Here is a 19,805-nt window from a genome sequence, read left to right on the forward strand (position 1 = left end):
ACAGAAAATAAAGTGATCTTATCTAAAAGAAGACCACCATGGATAAAGGTTAATTGGACTGTGAAAATGAATATGTTAGCTCTTTGAATTACGAGTGACTTATTTCTAATTAAGAACAAATCAAATGTAGCATTATATGTATGTAGCCTACATACAATAAGAGTCATAAATCAGTTCAGGCCACTATAATTGCAGAGCACCGACATTTTGAATTGTTTATAAAAATGAGTAATACATTTCAATATTTATTTAAAGAAGTTGTGAATAATAGGCTAGATAAAAATTAATTAACGTAAAATCAACACTGAAAATAAATGTAATACAATATAGGCTATAGTGCTGCTAACAGCATGGACATCGAGAAATTAATTTGTTTTGTATAAAATAAATTAATAGAATGTTTTGAAGCCGAAAAATAAATAATAAAAGAATCTGCTCGTGTTTATGTTTTTTTTTATGAATAAGAATTTCCCAATTCAGTTCTGTGACGTCGTCAGACCATACCAACTGTCAGCGTAGCCGCGGGGGATTGAGACCGGGCAACACGGCATTTCAAAACATGATAAATCAACCACGACCCGAGCTGTCAGCTTCATCTCGGGACCAATCCTTTTAACTTCACCTTTAAAACCGCCACCTTTTATATATAGGCCTACACATCTGTAGGCTACGTGTGTTGTAGGCTAGCACTTTATCGCTGCCCCCCTGCCTGTGTGTGTGACCTCTGCCGAGACGGAGACAGTTCTCTGTTTGGATCATTTACAGTAGAGCTCTTCCGCCTTTGCTACAACTGCTGTCCATACTATCTATGCTGCTGTCACAGCGGGAGGATGAACGACCACAAATTTAGCACTTTATTACAGAAAACAAGAGGACGGATCAGCATTATACAATGTATTTACGTGGTGGGCTTCATGGTGAGTAGATAGGCCTAACTGCAATTTGTCGATGCTGAAGTGAACTGTATGGTCTATTTTAGCCTAGATGTTAGGCTATATGGTTATGTCATGCTTTCATAATGGTTCATTCGCAATTCCCGGATTAGAGGTGTTCAAATTATACACTAATTGACCAAATTATCACTAGGGTGTTTGTTACTGGTTTGAAATTCAAATATAATACTTCAGTATCAAAATTTTTCAGATTTTTTCAGATTTAATATATCTCCTGTAATAGTTAGGCTACCTACATAAATATATTAAACTTTCAAGCATTGTTTAAAAAATTTAGCTAATGATCTACAAAACATCTTTAACATTATGTGTCTTATACAGTATTTAACCAAAAAAAAAAAATTCAAAACATCAAGTGTAATTTCAGTGAAGACTCATCATACAGGATGATGGGCATACGTATCCACAAAATCCAGCCTTGCCAGTTAAAATAGTTTAAATGAATGAAAGTTTATGTACATATAAATACATTTGGTGTGTGGGGGTATTTAATTCTTCATCCAAAATGAATCAGTAGCTATATAGCTACTAATTAAGGAGATATTATAGAGCAGCAGGTGGTTTTGACACCTCTATGTAGTTTTGAGGGTTGCATCTTCAAAGCATCACTGTCAGTAAATGATGTTGCACAGTGGACCGGTGCTTTCTCGGATTTAAGGACATAGTGCAAAACGCCATGCTAGAATGTAATGCCGCAGTTAGAAACCAAGCAAGTGTACGTCAAAGATGATTAGAACCCACATGTCCATGCCGTGCTGTTGTAGGAGCTGACCTGCAGTCATGCTTCAGTCAACTAACTTTAAATTCCAGCCTGCAGCTTAGTTGATATGATCATTTAATTAAAGGTGACTAAAAGAATCCAGTAAGCTCAAGGCTTTTTTGGCACACAGGGAACAATCAGAAACTGCCTGGGACAGTAATGCTACTAAAAGTTAAGCAATTAGTGTAATGAGCAGTGTTAGAACATTCTATGAACTGCAGTGTGACTTCAATCAAGACCTTGGCAAGAGCTGCCCCGAACCAGTTGCTGTAACTCTGGACTTATTGTATGTCTGCTCTTCCTTCGTTCTCCTTCACTTTCTTGTTGAATTTAGGACCTGTTTGGGGTGAGCATGATCATCCCGCTGCTGAGCCATCATGTAAAAGCTCTTGGAGCAAGTCCCACCGTGGCTGGTATTGTAGGTGAGTTGTGTCAAATGCACAAAGTATTTAGAACCATCCTGTTGTGTCCGTTTCAAGTTTACAACTTTTGTGTCCCCGATGCCCTGCTAAAAAATGGTCACCCCATTATAGCTGATTATACATCCATAATAATACATATACAATATTATCACCTTATGTCGTGTTAAATCTTTTAATCAACTTAAGTGCTTGAGATCATTACAAGTTTTGAACTGTTTTTGAGTTAAAAAAGAAAGATGCATAATGTATTGTTTTGACTAATAAATACTCAGATCAAACATACAATATAACATCAGTTTTGTTCTAGTTTAAAAGTGGCTGCTATGATTTCATCATCGTCAACTCAAAGACATGGCAACAGGTGCGGTTCACCTTAGGGCAATACTACAGAGCGAGATTAACAGGTTCCCGAACTATCACAGGAGCCTCAGGGGAACATTAGGAAGATGTTCATCAAACTTCTTTCACAGCAACAATGTTCATGTAAACTACAAAACTGACATTTTTACCACGTTCCCTTCATTATTAGACAGTAAGTATTGGAGTAAGTGTTATTTTTTAGTAGGACTTAAATGTTTAAATAGCCTTAAGTTAAGTTAAGTTCTTTATTGTCAATTAACACATGGGAATACACACAAGGTAATCAAAATCGTCTCTTCGCTAGCCCCTCCTACATTTCTAACACAACGCACACATGCAATTGTAGGCCATCCTACCACCGCAAGCCTAAATTAGGATAGTATTTTTATTGTGTTTAAATTTGTTAACTCTGGTTCTAGGAAAATGTGATTCACATTTTACAAAGTAAATTAGGAACACTTTTTAGAGATAATTGATGAAAGAAAATATAATTTTGGTGCAGTCAAAAATTGTATGTGCTTCCAAGCTTTAGATGTGTTCGACTGATAACTTATGTTTGACTTACTGCTCATGTGTAATAAGTAATTACGCCCCATGGTCCTGTGCTGTAATTGTAGTTACTTTTCTTATTGCGAATTACTCAGACGTTGTTGAGCTTTGACAGTAAGATATTAACAGCATATAGAAGTATCTTCTTGGCATGATCCTATGGTGTCTGCTCTTTGCCTAATTTTACAAATATTAATTAAATCTAAATGTGTTGCAGGATCTACATATGGGATCTTACAGCTCTTCTCAAGCACAGTAGTTGTAAGTATCGACTTTTTGCTTCTCTCAGAAAATACCTTGGAACTCTGTCTCTGTCTCCAACCTCTATTCAGCCTCCGGTGCTCGACAAGGCATGTGGTGCTAACAGTTAGTGGTCAAATTGACTGCATTCCATGTCATCGCCGGTATTTCATGAAAACAATACACACTGGCTGTTTTAGGTCAGTGGTGGTCGCACAATACACCCAGTCTCTGACACACAGGCTACTCCTAGTTTACCACAGATACACAAGTATCGCTCTCTTTACGCAGAAATTATTTTTACCCTTTAACCTCACTGGTGTTATGGAGGAGTAGTTATATTAGTAAACCAAACCTATAGATGGTGTGTTGTAAAAGTGAAGCCTTGATGATTTAAAACCATGTCTAAACTGTTAAGAAATGACTCAATTGAGTCACAGAAGAAGCACAGCATCTGATGCAAAGATTCTGCGCGTCTCTTTCCTTCCGCCCACAGTTCCTGAAATTGGATTAATTCTCAGGGGTGATGTGACAAATAAAACAGATAAGGAGTCATCTGTGGGTCCCCGCGTGCAGAATCCTGTTAAACGTAGGGATATGTGAACAGCTGGCTATAATAATCCCACCAGGCTACACACAGCACGCAGCAAACTCAATTTGTCTTAATTTAATTATTTCATCAGTGGTGTGTGTGTGTGTGTGTGTGTGTGTGTGTCAGAGTGTCAGAGAGACAGGGTGATAATTTAATAAAGGCTTGTATAACTGCCTTGGTTGAGAGGAATCCCAGGGTTTTAAGTTTGGTGTTTCGTTGTAGTATCTCCGTAAGTATGCAGATACTTGTCTGTGTTCGTCTCATTTTGTCGGGATTTGTTATTAGAAAATAAGGCCCCAACTTGACCTTCCCTGATCTTTCGTAGGACTGTCAAGAGATTTAAGATTCAAGGATTCAAGGATTTTATTGTCATTGTAATACACAACAAAATACAGTGTGGCACTCTCCAGCAGCATGTGTTTCAATGTCTAAGTGACACAAAACACAAAGACAAAATAAGACAGTTGACAAATAAAACGATGACACAACAACAAAGGCCAAATGACAAAAATGGTTTGAAAATAAATATATAAATAGTGATACGTAGATTAAAAATGATCCCTGTACACATGTGCAATTCATATGAAGATTAAAAATTATTAATGATTAAAAATGTAGGTGTGAGTGTTGGGAGCTACTGCTCCAGAGTTGAACCATAAACTCTGTTCTAAATATCTTATCGAAAATGTGGCTCAATTTCTATTTGTGGTTGTGTGTCATTTTTTCCTGTGTGATTGGCAGGGCAGTTGGAGTGACGTGGTGGGACGGCGGTACTCTCTGCTCACCTGTCTGCTGCTGAGTGCTCTAGGCTACGGCCTGCTCGGGATGTCTTCCAGCATCACTTTGTTTGTCCTCGCACGGATACCTGTGGGTAAGTCTATGGAACTGTTAGGCCTTTAAGACGTGTCATAGAAGGTAAATCGTCATAAATTACATCATATGTAAATATTTAAAAAAAAATATTAAATAAAATTCCATTTAGTTGTCCAGAGCAATCGTTAGCCATGGTATTAGTAACACTTGTGCATTTCCTGCTGTGAAAAGTCAGAATATCAGCCAGAAAAGACAGATTGACTTTAGTAGATCTTTTTACCCACGACATTTTCAAATGTTCATCAAGTATTGCTTAACAGTTTGTGCAGCATAAAGTGTATTTTAACAGCTCTGAATCAAATTATTTATCTCATTATCTAGTATATTATCTTGATCAACCCTAATTACTTGCTCAATGCACCAATATGTTTTTAAGCTGTAAAAAATGCAATCATGGTGAAATTAATACATTTTTACTTTGTGGTTAAATGTGAAAATGAGGAGTTGGTCGAGCATGGGCAATAAATATGAAAAATCAAAGTTCTCCTAATTTGCACAAATCCACCACCTTTAACTTAGAGGAAAGATCTGACGGTGCGTTGACTGTTTTCTCTGTCTCAGGGCTGTTCAAGCACTCCCTGTCCATCTGCAGAGCCCTGCTGTCCGACCTGGTGTCTGAGTCAGAGCGCCCTCTGGTGATGGGACACTTCAATGCAGCCTCCAGTGTTGGCTTCATCCTGGGTCCCGTGGTGGGTGGCTACCTCACGGAGCATGAGGGCGGCTTTTATACCTCCTCCTTTACCTGTGCAGCCATCTTCCTGATCAATGCAGGTTGGTGGAAAATGAAGAGAAACAACTGATTAAACAGAACCTGTATAAAGGGTTTGGCGTATTTCAGAACATACTTGGGCTAAAATGGAATATAATATTATATATATATAAAAAGAAAAATTTTACCTCAGAATGAGCATTTTATATCTTAATAGGAGCAGGGTGCGCTGCCATGTTGCAATGCCAGGTTTCTACAGTAGCACAGAATGGTCAAACTTAACAGCCTTACGTGTTTTTCTGGATAGTGGGTGTCTGCAGGAAATGCACCTGTTGTAAGATGAGACTAGAATAAATACCTAAATACATCTTCACTTCATCAATTTATATTGTGGAAAGACTTGAGGCAAAGGTGGATGATGCCATGTTCAGTGACTAGCTTCTTGAAGGCCACCTTAGCTTCAGTACATTCTCCGAACGGGAGGGGTAGAGACGGAGCCTTGCAATCTAGAACATTCACCAATAGATGACGCCAAAATACTCAGATATTACACACTGTATCTATTCTTTACATTTTTATCTTACATAATTTTTATCATTCCAGGACTGGTATGGATGCTGCCATGGAGCGAGACTCTTATTCAGCGTAATGGCACAAACTCCAGCAACAACACAAGTAGAGGTTGTCATGACAACAACTGCAATAAGTCGGCCCCCAATGGCTCTCATGCAAATAGCCACCACCCCCCGTTGGCAGCGGAGACTGAGCCGGGCTCCGAAGCGCCAGTGAAGCGCCGAGGTGGTTTCAGGTGGAGGGAGGTGTCTCTGCACCAGCCTGCCTGGAGACAGCTGTCCTCAGTGGGCTCCAAAATCCACACAGTGGCCACTTCTGACATGTGGGACTTGTTCCTGGTGCGTCTCCTGATGGGCATAGCTATCATGCTTTACTACAGTAACTTCTCGCTGGCGATGGAGGAGCGTTTCGAACTCAAGCCGAAAGTGACGGGTTATCTGATCAGCTACAGCAGCACGTTAGGGGCCCTGGGCGGGTTCCTGGTGGGGCCTGTCACCCAGCTGTACGGGAACGACATCTCTGCGCTGCTGCTGCATTCCACAGTCCTCACCTCGTCACTCATCTTCCTGTACGCTGCTGCGCCCAGCCTGTGGCAGGTGCTGCTCACCTCCACATTCTTTGCCCTCTCCACCAGCATCGGCCGGACCTGTATCACTGACCTGGAGCTGCAGAGGGGAGGGGTGCAGCGCAGTGGGACTCTGATTGGAGCAGGGCAGTCGGTGACAGCCGTGGGGCGGGTCCTGGCCCCTCTCCTCTCAGGCCTGGCCCAGGAGTTCAGCCCCTGTGGCCCCCCCAGTCTCGGAGTGGTCCTCGCTCTCGTAGCTGTATGTGTGCTGCTCATCAGGATCCCCAAATGGGACTCAAGAGGGAAGACAAAAATAGTCAAACACGAACATTCCGAGTAAATTTAGAAATTGTGCAAATCTACCACACTGAGTGCTCTTATTTTGTAGGAGGGCCAGCTGTGAAGATGAACAGTAGACTCTCAGTGGGAAACGATGCATGTGCCAAATGCATCTAGTGGCCCGCCACTACCAGCACTGCAGTCCTTCTCTCAGGAAGAGCGGCTTCAAAAGTCAAGTGAATCGCTGAGGTGAAGTCGGGGCTGAGAAGTTTAAAGTGCCGAAGTTTGATCAGAGAGAAACACATTGGGCTTGTTTTGGCCCTTAACTACTTGAGACAGCTTGACTGGAAACCACCAACACTTTTATTTTTGATGTTATTCTCTAACCACTATGTTGCCTTAAAGTTACTGTCAGTCTGTTGATCATACAATACAAGTCAAAATAACATCCACTCTTTCATCAAAATAATAGATCAAATCGACCCTTTTACATTCCAGGCAGTAATGCTTTCACAAATTCATGATGAGCTGAGCCCTACAACATTGCTGTCGGGAAATACGGCTGCCTGACCGTCCCAAGTAAAGGTAGATAACACTGCTTTTGGAGGAGCCAAGTTATTCATAAGTTAGAATGTCTTACCTAAAAGCCATTTGCACTGCATCAGAAATGATTCCTAGGTGGTATTAGGTTTGGTCTAGTTTCCAACAATATGTTTGGGTTTTTTAAAGTTACATTTGTTTTATTACTGAGCACCACTATTGTTTGAAAAACCCAAATACTACCTGTGTTTAAAGGAAGACTTGTATGAATATATGTAAAGATGTCAGTACATGCCAGATTCATGCCAAAAAGTCACAAAGAATAAACCTTTTGTACGGTAGTCTATTGTGTTTTGAGTTGTATATACATTTGAAATCCATGCTGCCGTTTGGATGTTGCACACACTTCCCATCTTCTCTTTCTCTATGGAAGTGTGATTTTTTTTAAATACACTGTATTCAGAGATAGAATCAAGGATGACTGATTACAGTTTTCAACTAAATTTATTACAGAAAAAACAGACAATAATGAAGTGGTCCCTCAGCATAACAGACACACTAAAGGCCTGCTGTCAGTCCCAAGAGGACTGTAGTGCACAGCAATAGTTCCTCATGTTAAACTAAAAAGGCCTTTTATACAAAACATGTACCCACAATCATACTGTACAAATGTAACACACAATAGGTAATAAAATACAAAAACAGTTTAATATTTACATCTAGGAAAAAGAAATACTTTAAATTCTTAAAAAAAAACCCTATGATTATATACAGCATTTGAAACAGTACATGTTTAATAGCTACACATAAAAATGGCAGAATGTCTCAGTGTTGAAAGTTCACACACAGATCACAATAGTTCCATTTGCATCTGATGTGGCTCACCTATACAAATCTAAGGTATTTCTGTCCAATTTGGCTCATTTTAGAGGATGGGGAGAGTTCTATGCAGAGTCCCTGGAGCTGCCTGAGAGACTTGTGTCTGTGGCAGTCCGGCTGCTGTTGAAAAGCACAGAGACGCTATTCTAAATCTTCTTGGGGTTCCACTGAGGCCTTCGGAGCAGAGGGTTTTGTGCTGCATTGTCTCTGGGTTCAGCGGCCCAGGCTGGAGGAGGAGACACAGGCTGCTCGCCCTCTGCTTCGTGGTGATCGTTTCTTAAGTTATCAGCTGATCCAGTGTCAGCGGAGGAGGTGTAGGGGCGGCGAGAAGCAGCAGGAGGGACACGGGAATCACTAGAGGAGGATTGTTTTCTGGACGTGCCGCGCTCCGTCCTGCCTCTCCCTCTCTGCTGCCCCCCTGTGCTTTCATTCAGCACGTCCACAGAGGGCCCCTCGTTCAGGGTGTTCAGTCTGCGCAGAGGCATCATGGCTCTGGAGGAGGAGCGCCCAGGCTGACCAAACCGAACGCGTCTGGAAGGGTAGGCCGACTCAGACATCGTCTCCTCATCGTCTGGGACAGGTGGTGAAAAAAAAAATAATAATAATATTGAGAAGAAAAAAGTATCATGCAATCACACCACTTTTTTATTTAATCAAAGGGAATGTGTATAACATATGTAAAGTCCTTGATGACGGAGCAAGTTAATACTGGCATCCACAAGTTTTACCTGTTACGTTGTTCAAACCTCAATTAATGTGAAATGATGGTGCAGATCCAAATGATACTAAACGTGTAAAATGATATTGGTTTTGCAGACATTTGGTCATAAACCAAAGTATTGGACAAATCAAAATTTGGGGCTGATGTTAAAATGATATTGTGCTGGAACAATCTTTTTTATAGTTGTTTAGACTCAGGACGAAAGGACATAAGATTTTATTGCATATTGTGATAAAAAAATATCGATTATCGAATAATTGTTAATATTTTTACATAAGTAACTTGGAAAAAGAGTCTAGCTCTGTAACATATATGCCATATATTGATTTATACAGTATATTTGATTTATTTTAAATTGCCTCAAGGCATTTTTGAAAGCTTACCTGCATAACTCCGCCTGCCAGGTGGAAATCTTGAGTCCAGACTTTTCCCAGCGGGAAGAGAGAAGTACTTGTGAGATTTGGGCACCCCCTGAGCAAAACAAGGGAATGATAAGATGAAGGGAAGAATGCCAAGTGAGAAAAGGGGAGAATAATGAACAAGGGTTGAAATTAAGAAAAGGAGCCTTAATGTTTGATTTGAGAGTGATCAAGAGATAATGAATCTGGATATAATGAAGGTTTAATTCTGCTCTCACTTACCTACTTTATGAAAAGGGCAAAGAGCATACTATATGTAGTAAGAGGTACATCGTAGGCTAATCTCAAGTCAAGAACAGCCACAGTCACAGAGAGATTTTCATGCTTACCGACGATGACTGAAAGCTGCCCGGTCGGATGCCTCTCCGGATGCTGGCGTGTCGTCTGATCAGTATCTCTTTGTGTTGACTTTCATTTGGAAGGGCATGCTTCCTTGTGAATGCCACCGTCTGGTTACAAAAAAAAAAGAAAAAAAAGTTACAAGACAAAATACACGTACGAAATCACACAGCGAAACTAGATGCTTTCGCAGATTCCAGCATTTTGGCTGGTCCCTGTGTAATAAAGTCTGCATACAGGTATAGACAGTGCTTCACCCTTTAGGTCAACACCATCCACTGACTGTGGGGATGACAAAGGCTGAGATAAATAGACAGTAAAGATGCTTTGAGTGGAGACGGCATTCTTTAAAGCTCAGGTTACTCAACCAAAACTGGCCACACCTGTTTCAGCTGCAGCAGTTTGTTTGGACATGTGCCACACAACGTTAACTTGTGTGGCAACGTTAACATCACTGTCAACATAGTTCTTTCTGCACTGCAGCTATTAGCTAGGCCTAAGACAAACAAACATACCAACGCACCTTTCAAACACTCTCAAAGGTTGGCACAAGGTTGTTTAGAGGAATGTTCAGAAAAAGGGAAGAACCTATTGTAATATTATCTTCTGTTAAAATTCTAATTTGTATTCCAATTTCACACAATTCCACATAAATAAGAACACACAGCTCATGTTCAAACAAATCCACAGAAAGAAGGTGAGAGACAGAATATGTGAAGCGAAGAGGGTTGAGCGACCTAAAAACAGGGGGCTATTAAACAATCAGACAATGTGTCTACCCAAGAACTGAAGCACATGCTCCCTATTTGTCTACACATCAAAGCGTCTGTGTGCTTTGTTCTAAGGGGTGATGTCATGTCACAAATGGAAAAGTAGTCTGTGGCTATGCAAAACAGCACTTTCAGAGCACCGTGTCAGTGCTCTCGGTTGTTTTGCAAAAACTCTACGTATCCAGTTTACTAGGAATGACAAATAAAGACAATTTGATTTACATTTGATGTGCAACTCTTGTCTTTCAAACGACTACGGTCTTTTCATGTCAGAAAACAAAGAGGCTATTTGGTAAAAGAGATGCACGTGGCTTTCCTTTTTCACGTTTAAAATGTTTCCGCTTTGTAGACCAGTACATGGGAAAGTTGAGGTTAAAAAATGTTTAAAATTTCACACTACTATTTTTACTGTAAGCAGCTTGAATTTTCAAAATGCAACTGTGTGAAGACCAGGGATAGCATTCTGTCTTTACTCAATCAAACGGTGCCTCATACAGTGACTTTTTAAAATGGCATTGTATTTTTATAGGCTTATCATCTGGTTTTAATGTTAAATTATAATCTCAAAAAGTAACAAGTTGCTACTTCTGTCAAAAATCTAAATATTTTTATTTTCCATCTACTGTAAAATAGTTATACTTAAGAAATGTATAGAAACCTAAAACTGCACTTAAATATGGTACAGGAATAAAGGTAGTTAGCCACTTTACCCCACTGTAATGTATGGAATGGAAATGATTGTTATTTAACGAATTATATCTCACCCGTTGCCTGATCGTGTACATGTTCTTTGACAGAATGTCATGCATGTGCTTCAGGTCCCCGGCCATGTTCTTCTTAGGTTTAGCAGGGCCTTTCTCTTCCTCACTAAAAGACAGAACAAGAAAAAAATAATATTATAAGAGAAGACTAATAAATGTAATGCTCTGAACGGACTTGGTGAGTGATAACTAAGTGAGAGAAACAGAGGAGTGAGGAATGTTTCATACTAGTCAGAGCTGATGGACGGAGCTTCACTGATGTCTCCAGTCACAGTGTCCAGGATCTCCATTGCGTTCTGCAGCTCCAGCCTCTTATACAGCGACACTATACTGGACTCGGCACGATTGTCTCGGATCAGGATCTTCCTCAGGATTCGATTGTTGAACTTCATAAACCTGATACATGGAGAGAGACGGAGGGATTGTATTAGTGTGACAGTTGAATATCACACAAAGAGTAAATAAGATCTTCAGCCATTTTGGTCCATAAACCACTCATTTTGTTAAAGTTAAGTTAAAAGTGGTCATATTTCACAAGGGCAAACATTATATAAGCTGAAGCTATGTGTTTTTGGTTACTATCCCATTTAAAATTGTTTGTAGATGCACATGCACATCAACCTATTTCCAACCATAGTGAAGACATTTGAACATTTCAAATAACTAAAACAAAGACATTATTATTTCAAACCTATTAGAAGTCTGCATTCTTAAAGAAACTAGCTGCAGAAGTTTATGACCAGCAAAACACAAAACGAGCAGAATAATGTTTTAATATAATGGATGTTAAAAAAAATATATATATATATATATATATATATATATATATATTATATTATAATAAGGTTAAAAATAATAAGGTTTTTGAGGACCTAGGTCAAACATTTCAGAGGTTTGGAAGGAAACACATGAGTGACACCGGCTGATGATGGAAGCTGAACACAACTCCAAAGTCTGATTATAGTTTTAAACGTTCCCACACAGTCCCGCTGAGAACAATAGCATTGTCAAACAAAACCACAAAGAGGGAAACTGAGAGCAGGTAAAATAAAACTGCCCCTCTCTCTTCCAGTTTCATTGCTGAGTCAGTCTCTTTAAACATAATGATATGAGGCAGTTAAGCAGTGAGTCGATTAACATGAAGTGTGGGTTAAGAGGACAATTTTCGCCGACTACACATGACATGCACGTAAAAAAATGTGTGTGGTGAATAAAAAGTTTTGTTTTTTGTTGAGCAGAATGAGCAAAAAAGGAGCAGAGAGCAATTCTTACTTATCCTTCCAGTAGAAGTGGCTCCACTGTCCACAGAGGTCCTCTATGCCGGAGATAGTGTGCTCCATGAGCTGAGAGAAAAAAAGTGAGACCTGTTAACACTGTGTGCAAAAGAAAAAAAACACATGCTGCCCACTACATTTACAACAATCATAAGCTGTGGCCTACCCTACGGTGAACCTCTACGTTGATGGTGTCAAGATCGCGGTTGGTTCTGCGGACATTGATGTACTCAATCAGAGGTCGAATGCTGATGCCCTGTGGGGAAGAGAAAAGAAAGATTGAGCAGAACCCAGGAAAAACATAATCGACCCGTTTTAAAATCACAAATAACTGGGTATCATGGATGTAATGACACAGATTCTAGTTGTAAAGATAAAACTTTACTTAATTTCATAGACATAACACATCACAAAAGACAAAATAATCAAAAAAATCCCTAGGTCAGAACAGTTCAAACCTGCGTCTGACGCAAATTACAAAGATTAAAAAGTAATAGGTATGATAAAAAATCCTAATTGACCACTCTGTGCCACTATGATCTTGGGTTGGAATGCAATATCATTATTTATCCAAAAGATTTTAGGACAATGGTTTTCTCTCGGATTGAGACTCTACAGCTTCAACTGCAGTCTTCAATAATAAAATGTTGTTCTAATACCAAGACAAAACAATAATATACATAACTAATATGAATCAGAAAGATGAATGATTTAAAAAAAACTGTGTAAAATGTTTTGAATGAAACACAGACACCCTCTTACCTGGAGAAAGACAGTGAAGAGGATGATTGCGATGGTGGCAGTGATGAAGAGCTGCTTGCGGCCGATGTTGTCAGGAAGAGTGAAGACCAAGGCGAACGAAATGGCACCTCGCAGGCCACCGTAGGCCAGACCAAATTGATCTTTCAAGTTAAACGGAATGGTGCGGAAAGGGTTAATGATCTGAGTCAGCACCAAGACACCTGGAGAAAAACGGTAGAAAAATTTGCATTACGTTATTTTTTCAGAAGTTGTATTGTTTGCAAGTTTTTAAAGCTGCACTAAATAACCTCAATGAATCACGTGGCCATGTGCTGTGTAAAAAGGGGGTTGCTTGTAATGCTGAAACCACAGAGAATTTTCACCAGCCTTTGTACTTCTCCTCTAGCCCTCCCAAGCTTTATAAGTAGCTTCTTTCTGCTCATTGTTTAGGTTTTATGGCCACTCAACTTTACTGTTTTGGTTCACTCTCATTAATCACGATTTCAAGTTTTAGCAACAACTAAAAAAAATAGTGAAAATGTTTTTCACTCACTCACCGCCCAGCACTGTACCACTAATATTTAAATTGTGCATTTGCATTGTCCTGCTTTGGCAAGTGGTCAATTAATGCAGCTTTAGAGTCGGACTGAGCCCGTTGACAGTTCTCCAACCAAGAGGCTACAGGCAGCGTTTATGATGTTAATAACAACAATGGACAGGTAGTTAGTGACAACTGTTATTACCAAAGCAAGACGAGTCTGGGGAAGGAGCCTCTGAAGCAGCACAAAGGGAGGGGTGTATTTGTTTTGGTGGGAAATTCCAATATCAACAAGTTTTCTCTGGATTGACTTACTCCACCTTTAAACAGTGAATTAACACCAGGCTAAAAAGTGGTAAACTCTGGTTCAAACCATCAAGCCTGTTTCACAAATAGTTCTTTGTTGCACCTTAAACCACCCCCAAAATGTATGTGATATGGTCCTGGAGTATACTTGTACACCACTGCAGCAAGGTGAGAAGTTACCTAGACCTCTCCATACAAAGGCAAACAGCAGCGTGAACAGGATGTAGCCCCAGTTCCACTCGTGCTCTGTCGTTATGGTGACCACCCCCAGGAAGAAGAAGATCAGGGTCTCTGAGATGGAGCCCAGCATCTTGACCACGTGGCGGATGGTGGTGCAGGAGCGCTGGGAAACATTCTCCTCCACATAGTACTTCATGGTGAGGGCACAACACACAATGCTGGAGAAAAAAAATAACACACACGAGTCACACATGCTGTATTTTTACATCTTTCGAAACGTTCTCCCATTGAGAATTGATATTTGGACCTGGAATCTTTTTATTTTATTTTTATATTTACTCACGCCATGATGGATGAGATGGCAAAGAGCTCGGCCACCAGATAGGCGAGGTAGCTGTACATGAAGATGAAGAGTGGCTCGATCTCTTTGACCCTGGAGGTGAATCTGGTGGTGAAGGCGGCCACGAAGCCAAACAGGATGCCGAAGCCCATCCCTCCTAATCCCACCACGACGAACCTCGCCACGCCCAGGAAAACATCCGCCGGTGCCACCACGGGCATCTCCGCCACAAAGCTGAACATATTGTACAACACCTGAAATCACACACACACACACACACACAAGATCATACACATGCTTCACTCAAGCAAACACAGGTTTTTCTTATGTGCAGGGCTGACAGACCACATGTCCCCGTGAGAGGTCACCGGTAATGTCAGGGGCTGTGGCCTCTAATGACACATTTGCAGATAACAGTGATTTATTGAAATATTTACTCTGCACTGTTTGCAATTTGATAATCTCTTTCTGCCAAGCACACTGAATGAGTCACGCAAAAAAAGAGGCATTAGCCAGAGCATGCAGCGGGCTTGGTCATGCTTATAATCTCCGACAATAAACGTTGTGACGTGGTTGGGTAAAATCCGCTGTGTGACCGCTTGCAACCAAAAAGTTTTCAGAAAAAGCAAGAAATTTGCAGATATTGGAAATTATATGAAATAATTCAAAAAGGTGGGATTCTGCAAAATGCTTGTAGTCAAAATCACTTTTGGTCAAAATCAGTGAAAAATCGCTGAGAAAAAATCTGGTACCGTAGCTACATGCCCATTTACAGAGCCTAGACTGTGTTTTAACACTCAGCACACACATAGTATGGGTAGTAAATGGATCATGAGGAGATATTCACCAATTCAGACAAAAAGTGATTTGGGCAAGAAGTGTTCTCCAGAATAGTTGACTCGACCTTTAAAGCAAAGACACGGTTCTTTTAAAAAAAAGGTGCTCAACACTAAAGGTTTGATAAGCAAGCAAAATTGGATCATCTCATTTGGACCAAGGAAGTGTCTTAATGTTTGCTAGGAAATGGATATTGCACAGAATTAAATTTCCCAGCAACAAACCGTGTTGACAGTGTATGAAAGGCTAAATGATTTCCTGAAACAGCTGGCCACTGTAGATTATTTTTGGGGACTATTTTCAGCCTAGGATTTGGTGTCATAGTGAGCATTGCTAATCTTTAATAGGGCAACAATGGCTCTAGAGAAATAAAACTTTTTAGCAGGGTAAGGGTCAATGCATTGATGGTTTTGGTCTTACTATAGGATTGGTAAAGTGTAAAATAACACCACCAGTCTAATCCCTTAAAAGAGACTTTTTCTGCTCTAGGGTGAGTCCCTAAAATCAGAAACAGACAGGAGCGGATTGGTCCATTTGTAACATTTATTAAAAGCAAAGATGTGTAAATATTAATCTGACACAGTTCACTCCCCAACAGTTGTATCGAGGATAATCGGCCCATTTTTAATAATAGGATCCTATTGGAATTTTTTATCCACAAACATGGGCTCCTACAACTGACACCACCTTTCACCTCATTAGTGAGTGCAGGGCTCATCAGAAGCATTTTTGGTAAATATTGTTTCTGCTTTGATATTTTGTGACAAAAAGTTCTCTGTCCAGACCACGCCTGGGCTTTCCCCACTCACCTAGGGTAAATGTTTGTCTTCACTATCGACATCAGCTCGGCTACTGTTTACTAAACAAACAGGTTACCACCACACCAAAAGTAATAGCAGGTCAATGTAGGTAGGTTAGTGGGAGTGTTTTTTGAAGACAATAAGAAGAGGGCAAAGGGGGAAATTTGAGCATAAGCTCCATTCAAGTTCCAGGTGGGGGGCGGGGGGGTTGTGTGTGTGTGTGTGTGTGTGTGTGGGTTTTTTAGCTCTTCCCTTACGACCAAGAGCAACAGTGACCTCACAAAACTGGTTTGGCGCCATCTAAGAGCACAAGCTCCCAACAACCTGGGCGACACCTGTGTTTCCCTCTCTTCCATTTTCGAGTAGCTTATCTATTCGGCAATCTCGCCAGTGCACAGTCATTTGCCTCCCACACGTGATGTTCTCATACACACACTCCAACCCAGAAAAGACAGTGAACAAGTTATACAGTGCCTGTCGAAACCGGAGCTGAGCCTTTAGAGACACAATAGAAAAGCTTCAGACAACACGACACTGGATCTGCCATTTCATATTATAATAGCAGTCTTGAAATGAAGGGTCCCACCTTGGTCTGAAATGGTAGGTGGAGTTATAAGTCTCGATAGTTACTTGTGTATGAATCAAATGTGCAGAGAAAGGAAAAAAATCTTACTTTATTTTGTGGCAACTATATTCGACATATACTTTTTGTTGCAATATGGAGGATTATATTTATATATTTTTTTGTTACTTTTATCTTCTCTAAACAGGCGTAAGAGCACCCTTGAGGTATATTTGGTCACTAAAACATGGCCCACGATCCAAAAACACTGCCATTAACAAACTTACAACACCTAGCTCATTGTTCACTGCATATTTTCATAACAAGCAGTAACCCTTAGGTATATCCAAAAGCAGGCCGACAGGTTGCAGCAAGTCTCTGCTCTGTGTAAAGGGCACCCAAAGGGCAACACAATAAATATCTACAAAATCCTGCTAACCTGCACAAAACAAACATATTCCATAGTCTCCCTGTGAGTCTTTAGCCCACTCACCACAGTGACAGCATCGTTGAAGAGGCATTCCCCAAACACCACGATGTAGAGCTGCTCGTTCACAGACACGTCCTCAAAGACGCTCAGCACGGCCACGGGGTCCACTGCAGAGATGATGGAGGCAAACAGCAGGTTCTCCTGAAGGTTGATGTCCTGCACTCCGAACGCCTCGATCTGGCAGATGGCAAACAGAGACATGCCAATACCAATGCTGTTCCACAGGGTCCCAATCACAGCGAACCAGAACACCTGCAAGCAAAGAGAGGAAAGGGAAAAGTCAGTCGTTGTTTTACAAAGGAACAAGAAGTTGAAGGTGATTTTGGGAAATTGTGACTGTGATGGCTGATTCTGAAACGGACCGTGCCGATGTTCTCAAAGAACGGCCTGGTGGGCATGAAGTAGCCAGAGTCGAGGACAATGGGGGGCAGCATGTAGAGGAAGAAGACATTGCTGCTGAGCACGGCAGGCGGCTCCTCATGGACAGAGTGCATGATGGCACCCACTATCAGTCCGATGGTGATCAGAAGGCATGACTCGGGCACCCAGACGGTGATCTTGTGGTACACATGGAAACCTGGGAGAGGAGTTGAAAAACAACAGATAGGCCTAATGAGGAAGAAGCATGCTCTGCCTGCAAAAGTACTAACCTGCATCTATATATTTTCATTTTGATTCAGGGAAATTCTCAAAAAAAAATGGAATTGGGAGAATATTTCATTTTCACTCCTCACCCTTATCTTAAATTATTATATTTATGACAAACAAAATACATAGACATTGTTTGGGAAAAAGAGCTACTGAAGCCAAAATAATTGTGAGTTATTGCATTTCATAACAAGCAATGGAAAGATATGTTGTCCTTTATGAAAAGGGTAGGCCTATCTATCCCCAAATATTTGGATCCAAACTCATCTCAGTTTAAATAAAAACATAACATTGAGCAAATGTTGCAGTTACTCACCAATTTTTGCGAATGAAGCCAGCAGCACCCAAAGAGTGATCTCAAATGGGATCTGTATTCTGGCGTAATCCATTGTAAAAACTGGTAAATTTGGATAAACGTGATCCGGAAAGGCCTGAGGGCCATTGTCGGGCTTAATCGGGGGCACAATCGTGACACCGCTGGATGGTTTAGGTGGGACTTCTCCTCTGGATCCATTCAGAAGAATTACAATTTTAAAAATAATTAGTAAAAATCCAGCTCGTCTGCTGATGCCTAAATCCATTGTGCACAACACAAACTACAGCCCCTTCACAACAATCCAAATTGGTGCGAAAGATCAATCACTCCATCCACCTTCACAGTCGAACAAGAGGAAAAGTCCGTTGAGCTGAGAAATTAAAAGTTGACCATTTTAATTTGATCTCATGTCATCACTCAACCAACTTCACTCAACTCTCCAACTGCGGCACCTTAATTAACAGTTCTTCAGAGCTCACAAAAAAAGAGAGATCCGGGTGAGACTCCTTCCAACTGCGGGATAACACACCTGCACTTTACCTGCGGCGCGTCCATGAGTTCCGATACAGGCTGGGCGCGGCCCCGAGAGCAGTTCTGATTGGGTGACACCTGAAGCAGATAAAGAGGGTGGGACGTGGTGTCGCTGCGGGCCTTTCAAGTGCCCACTGTGAAGTTTCGGTGACACCAGTTTTCCGAGTTTCAACTTTCATCTTTGCCTTACCAAAAAATTCCCTGAGTAATAGTTGTTTACAGACCGCAAAGGCTCACGGGTCTCGCCTTGGCTATCGCAGAGCAAATAACTGAAATATTATGTAAAGTAGGCTAGTCAAAAATAAATAATGGAACATGAATCAGCATGATTAGTAAAATTCGTTTCCTCCTTCAAAGATGCAATCTTTCACCAGTTTGCCTCTCAAAGTTAACACATAGCCTTAAAAGAGAATAATGCCAATAATCATGTGTTTTCTGTAGGCTATCATTGGAAAACTTGTTAAACCTGTTTTTTCCATTATTACAAAATGGCAGCATATAGCAAATGACGCATATAGTCAGAACAATCACAATCATTTATTTTCACTAATAGCACACTGAAAAAGATGCATGAACAAAATAAAACGTTTTCAAAAGTTACTAGAGCATATTTGAAAAGCATCAATTCCAAAATACCCAAGGAGAATCAAACTTCTGAGATACTATGTCCAAATCATAACTTTTAGGTGGATGTGTGCTGCAGCCAGGGTAATGCATGCCAGAGTGTTACGTTCATGGATGTCTAGGTTCTCCATCTCCATCATATCTGGATTTCGATATGTGAGGGGAAGTGACATTGAACACGTGGGTTGACATGACTGCTCTCCAGAGGTATGTGGTTTTTCCCCTGCCTTTGGAGCTGCATGAAAATCCCTTTATGGTTTCAAAGCAGAAACAAAATGTAGAAAAGTACCCAAAAAAAATGTATTTCATACCTT

At 40.7% G+C, this 19,805-nt stretch overlaps 2 protein-coding genes across 2 annotated transcripts; one reads left to right on the forward strand and one right to left on the reverse strand.

Moving 5' to 3' along the window:
* Positions 1-793: 793 nt before the first annotated feature.
* mfsd9 (major facilitator superfamily domain containing 9) lies at positions 794-7,726 on the forward strand. Its single transcript, XM_080037511.1, has 6 exons — positions 794-917; positions 2,048-2,135; positions 3,262-3,305; positions 4,618-4,747; positions 5,311-5,520; positions 6,062-7,726. Exons 1-6 carry the CDS (start codon positions 831-833, stop codon positions 6,934-6,936), a joined length of 1,434 nt encoding a protein of 477 aa, XP_079893637.1. The 5' UTR covers positions 794-830; the 3' UTR covers positions 6,937-7,726.
* Positions 7,727-7,909: 183 nt separating this feature from the next.
* Positions 7,910-18,841, reverse strand: slc9a2 (solute carrier family 9 member 2). Its single transcript, XM_080038380.1, has 13 exons — positions 18,337-18,841; positions 17,735-17,949; positions 17,376-17,624; positions 14,687-14,937; positions 14,344-14,561; positions 13,341-13,540; positions 12,745-12,834; positions 12,577-12,647; positions 11,533-11,700; positions 11,308-11,410; positions 9,764-9,883; positions 9,399-9,486; positions 7,910-8,865 (listed from the first exon to the last, which is right to left on the reverse strand). Exons 1-13 carry the CDS (start codon positions 18,599-18,601, stop codon positions 8,441-8,443), a joined length of 2,463 nt encoding a protein of 820 aa, XP_079894506.1. The 5' UTR covers positions 18,602-18,841; the 3' UTR covers positions 7,910-8,440.
* Positions 18,842-19,805: the final 964 nt, after the last annotated feature.

Source organism: Ammodytes marinus (genome assembly GCF_949987685.1).
Source record: "Ammodytes marinus genome assembly, chromosome: 12".
Taxonomy (NCBI): domain Eukaryota; kingdom Metazoa; phylum Chordata; class Actinopteri; order Uranoscopiformes; family Ammodytidae; genus Ammodytes; species Ammodytes marinus.

Coding starts and splice junctions, on each gene's coding strand:
- mfsd9 (XM_080037511.1), top strand. CDS start 831: ATGAACGACCACAAATTTAGCACTTTATTACAGAAAACAAGAGGACGG. Junction 918..2,047: donor TTTACGTGGTGGGCTTCATG/GTGAGTAGATAG, acceptor TGTTGAATTTAG/GACCTGTTTGGGGTGAGCAT. Junction 4,748..5,310: donor CCTCGCACGGATACCTGTGG/GTAAGTCTATGG, acceptor TCTCTGTCTCAG/GGCTGTTCAAGCACTCCCTG.
- slc9a2 (XM_080038380.1), bottom strand. CDS start 18,601: ATGGATTTAGGCATCAGCAGACGAGCTGGATTTTTACTAATTATTTTT. Junction 14,938..17,375: donor TCAACGATGCTGTCACTGTG/GTGAGTGGGCTA, acceptor GTGTGATTTCAG/GTGTTGTACAATATGTTCAG. Junction 14,562..14,686: donor GCCATCTCATCCATCATGGC/GTGAGTAAATAT, acceptor TTTTTTCTCCAG/CATTGTGTGTTGTGCCCTCA.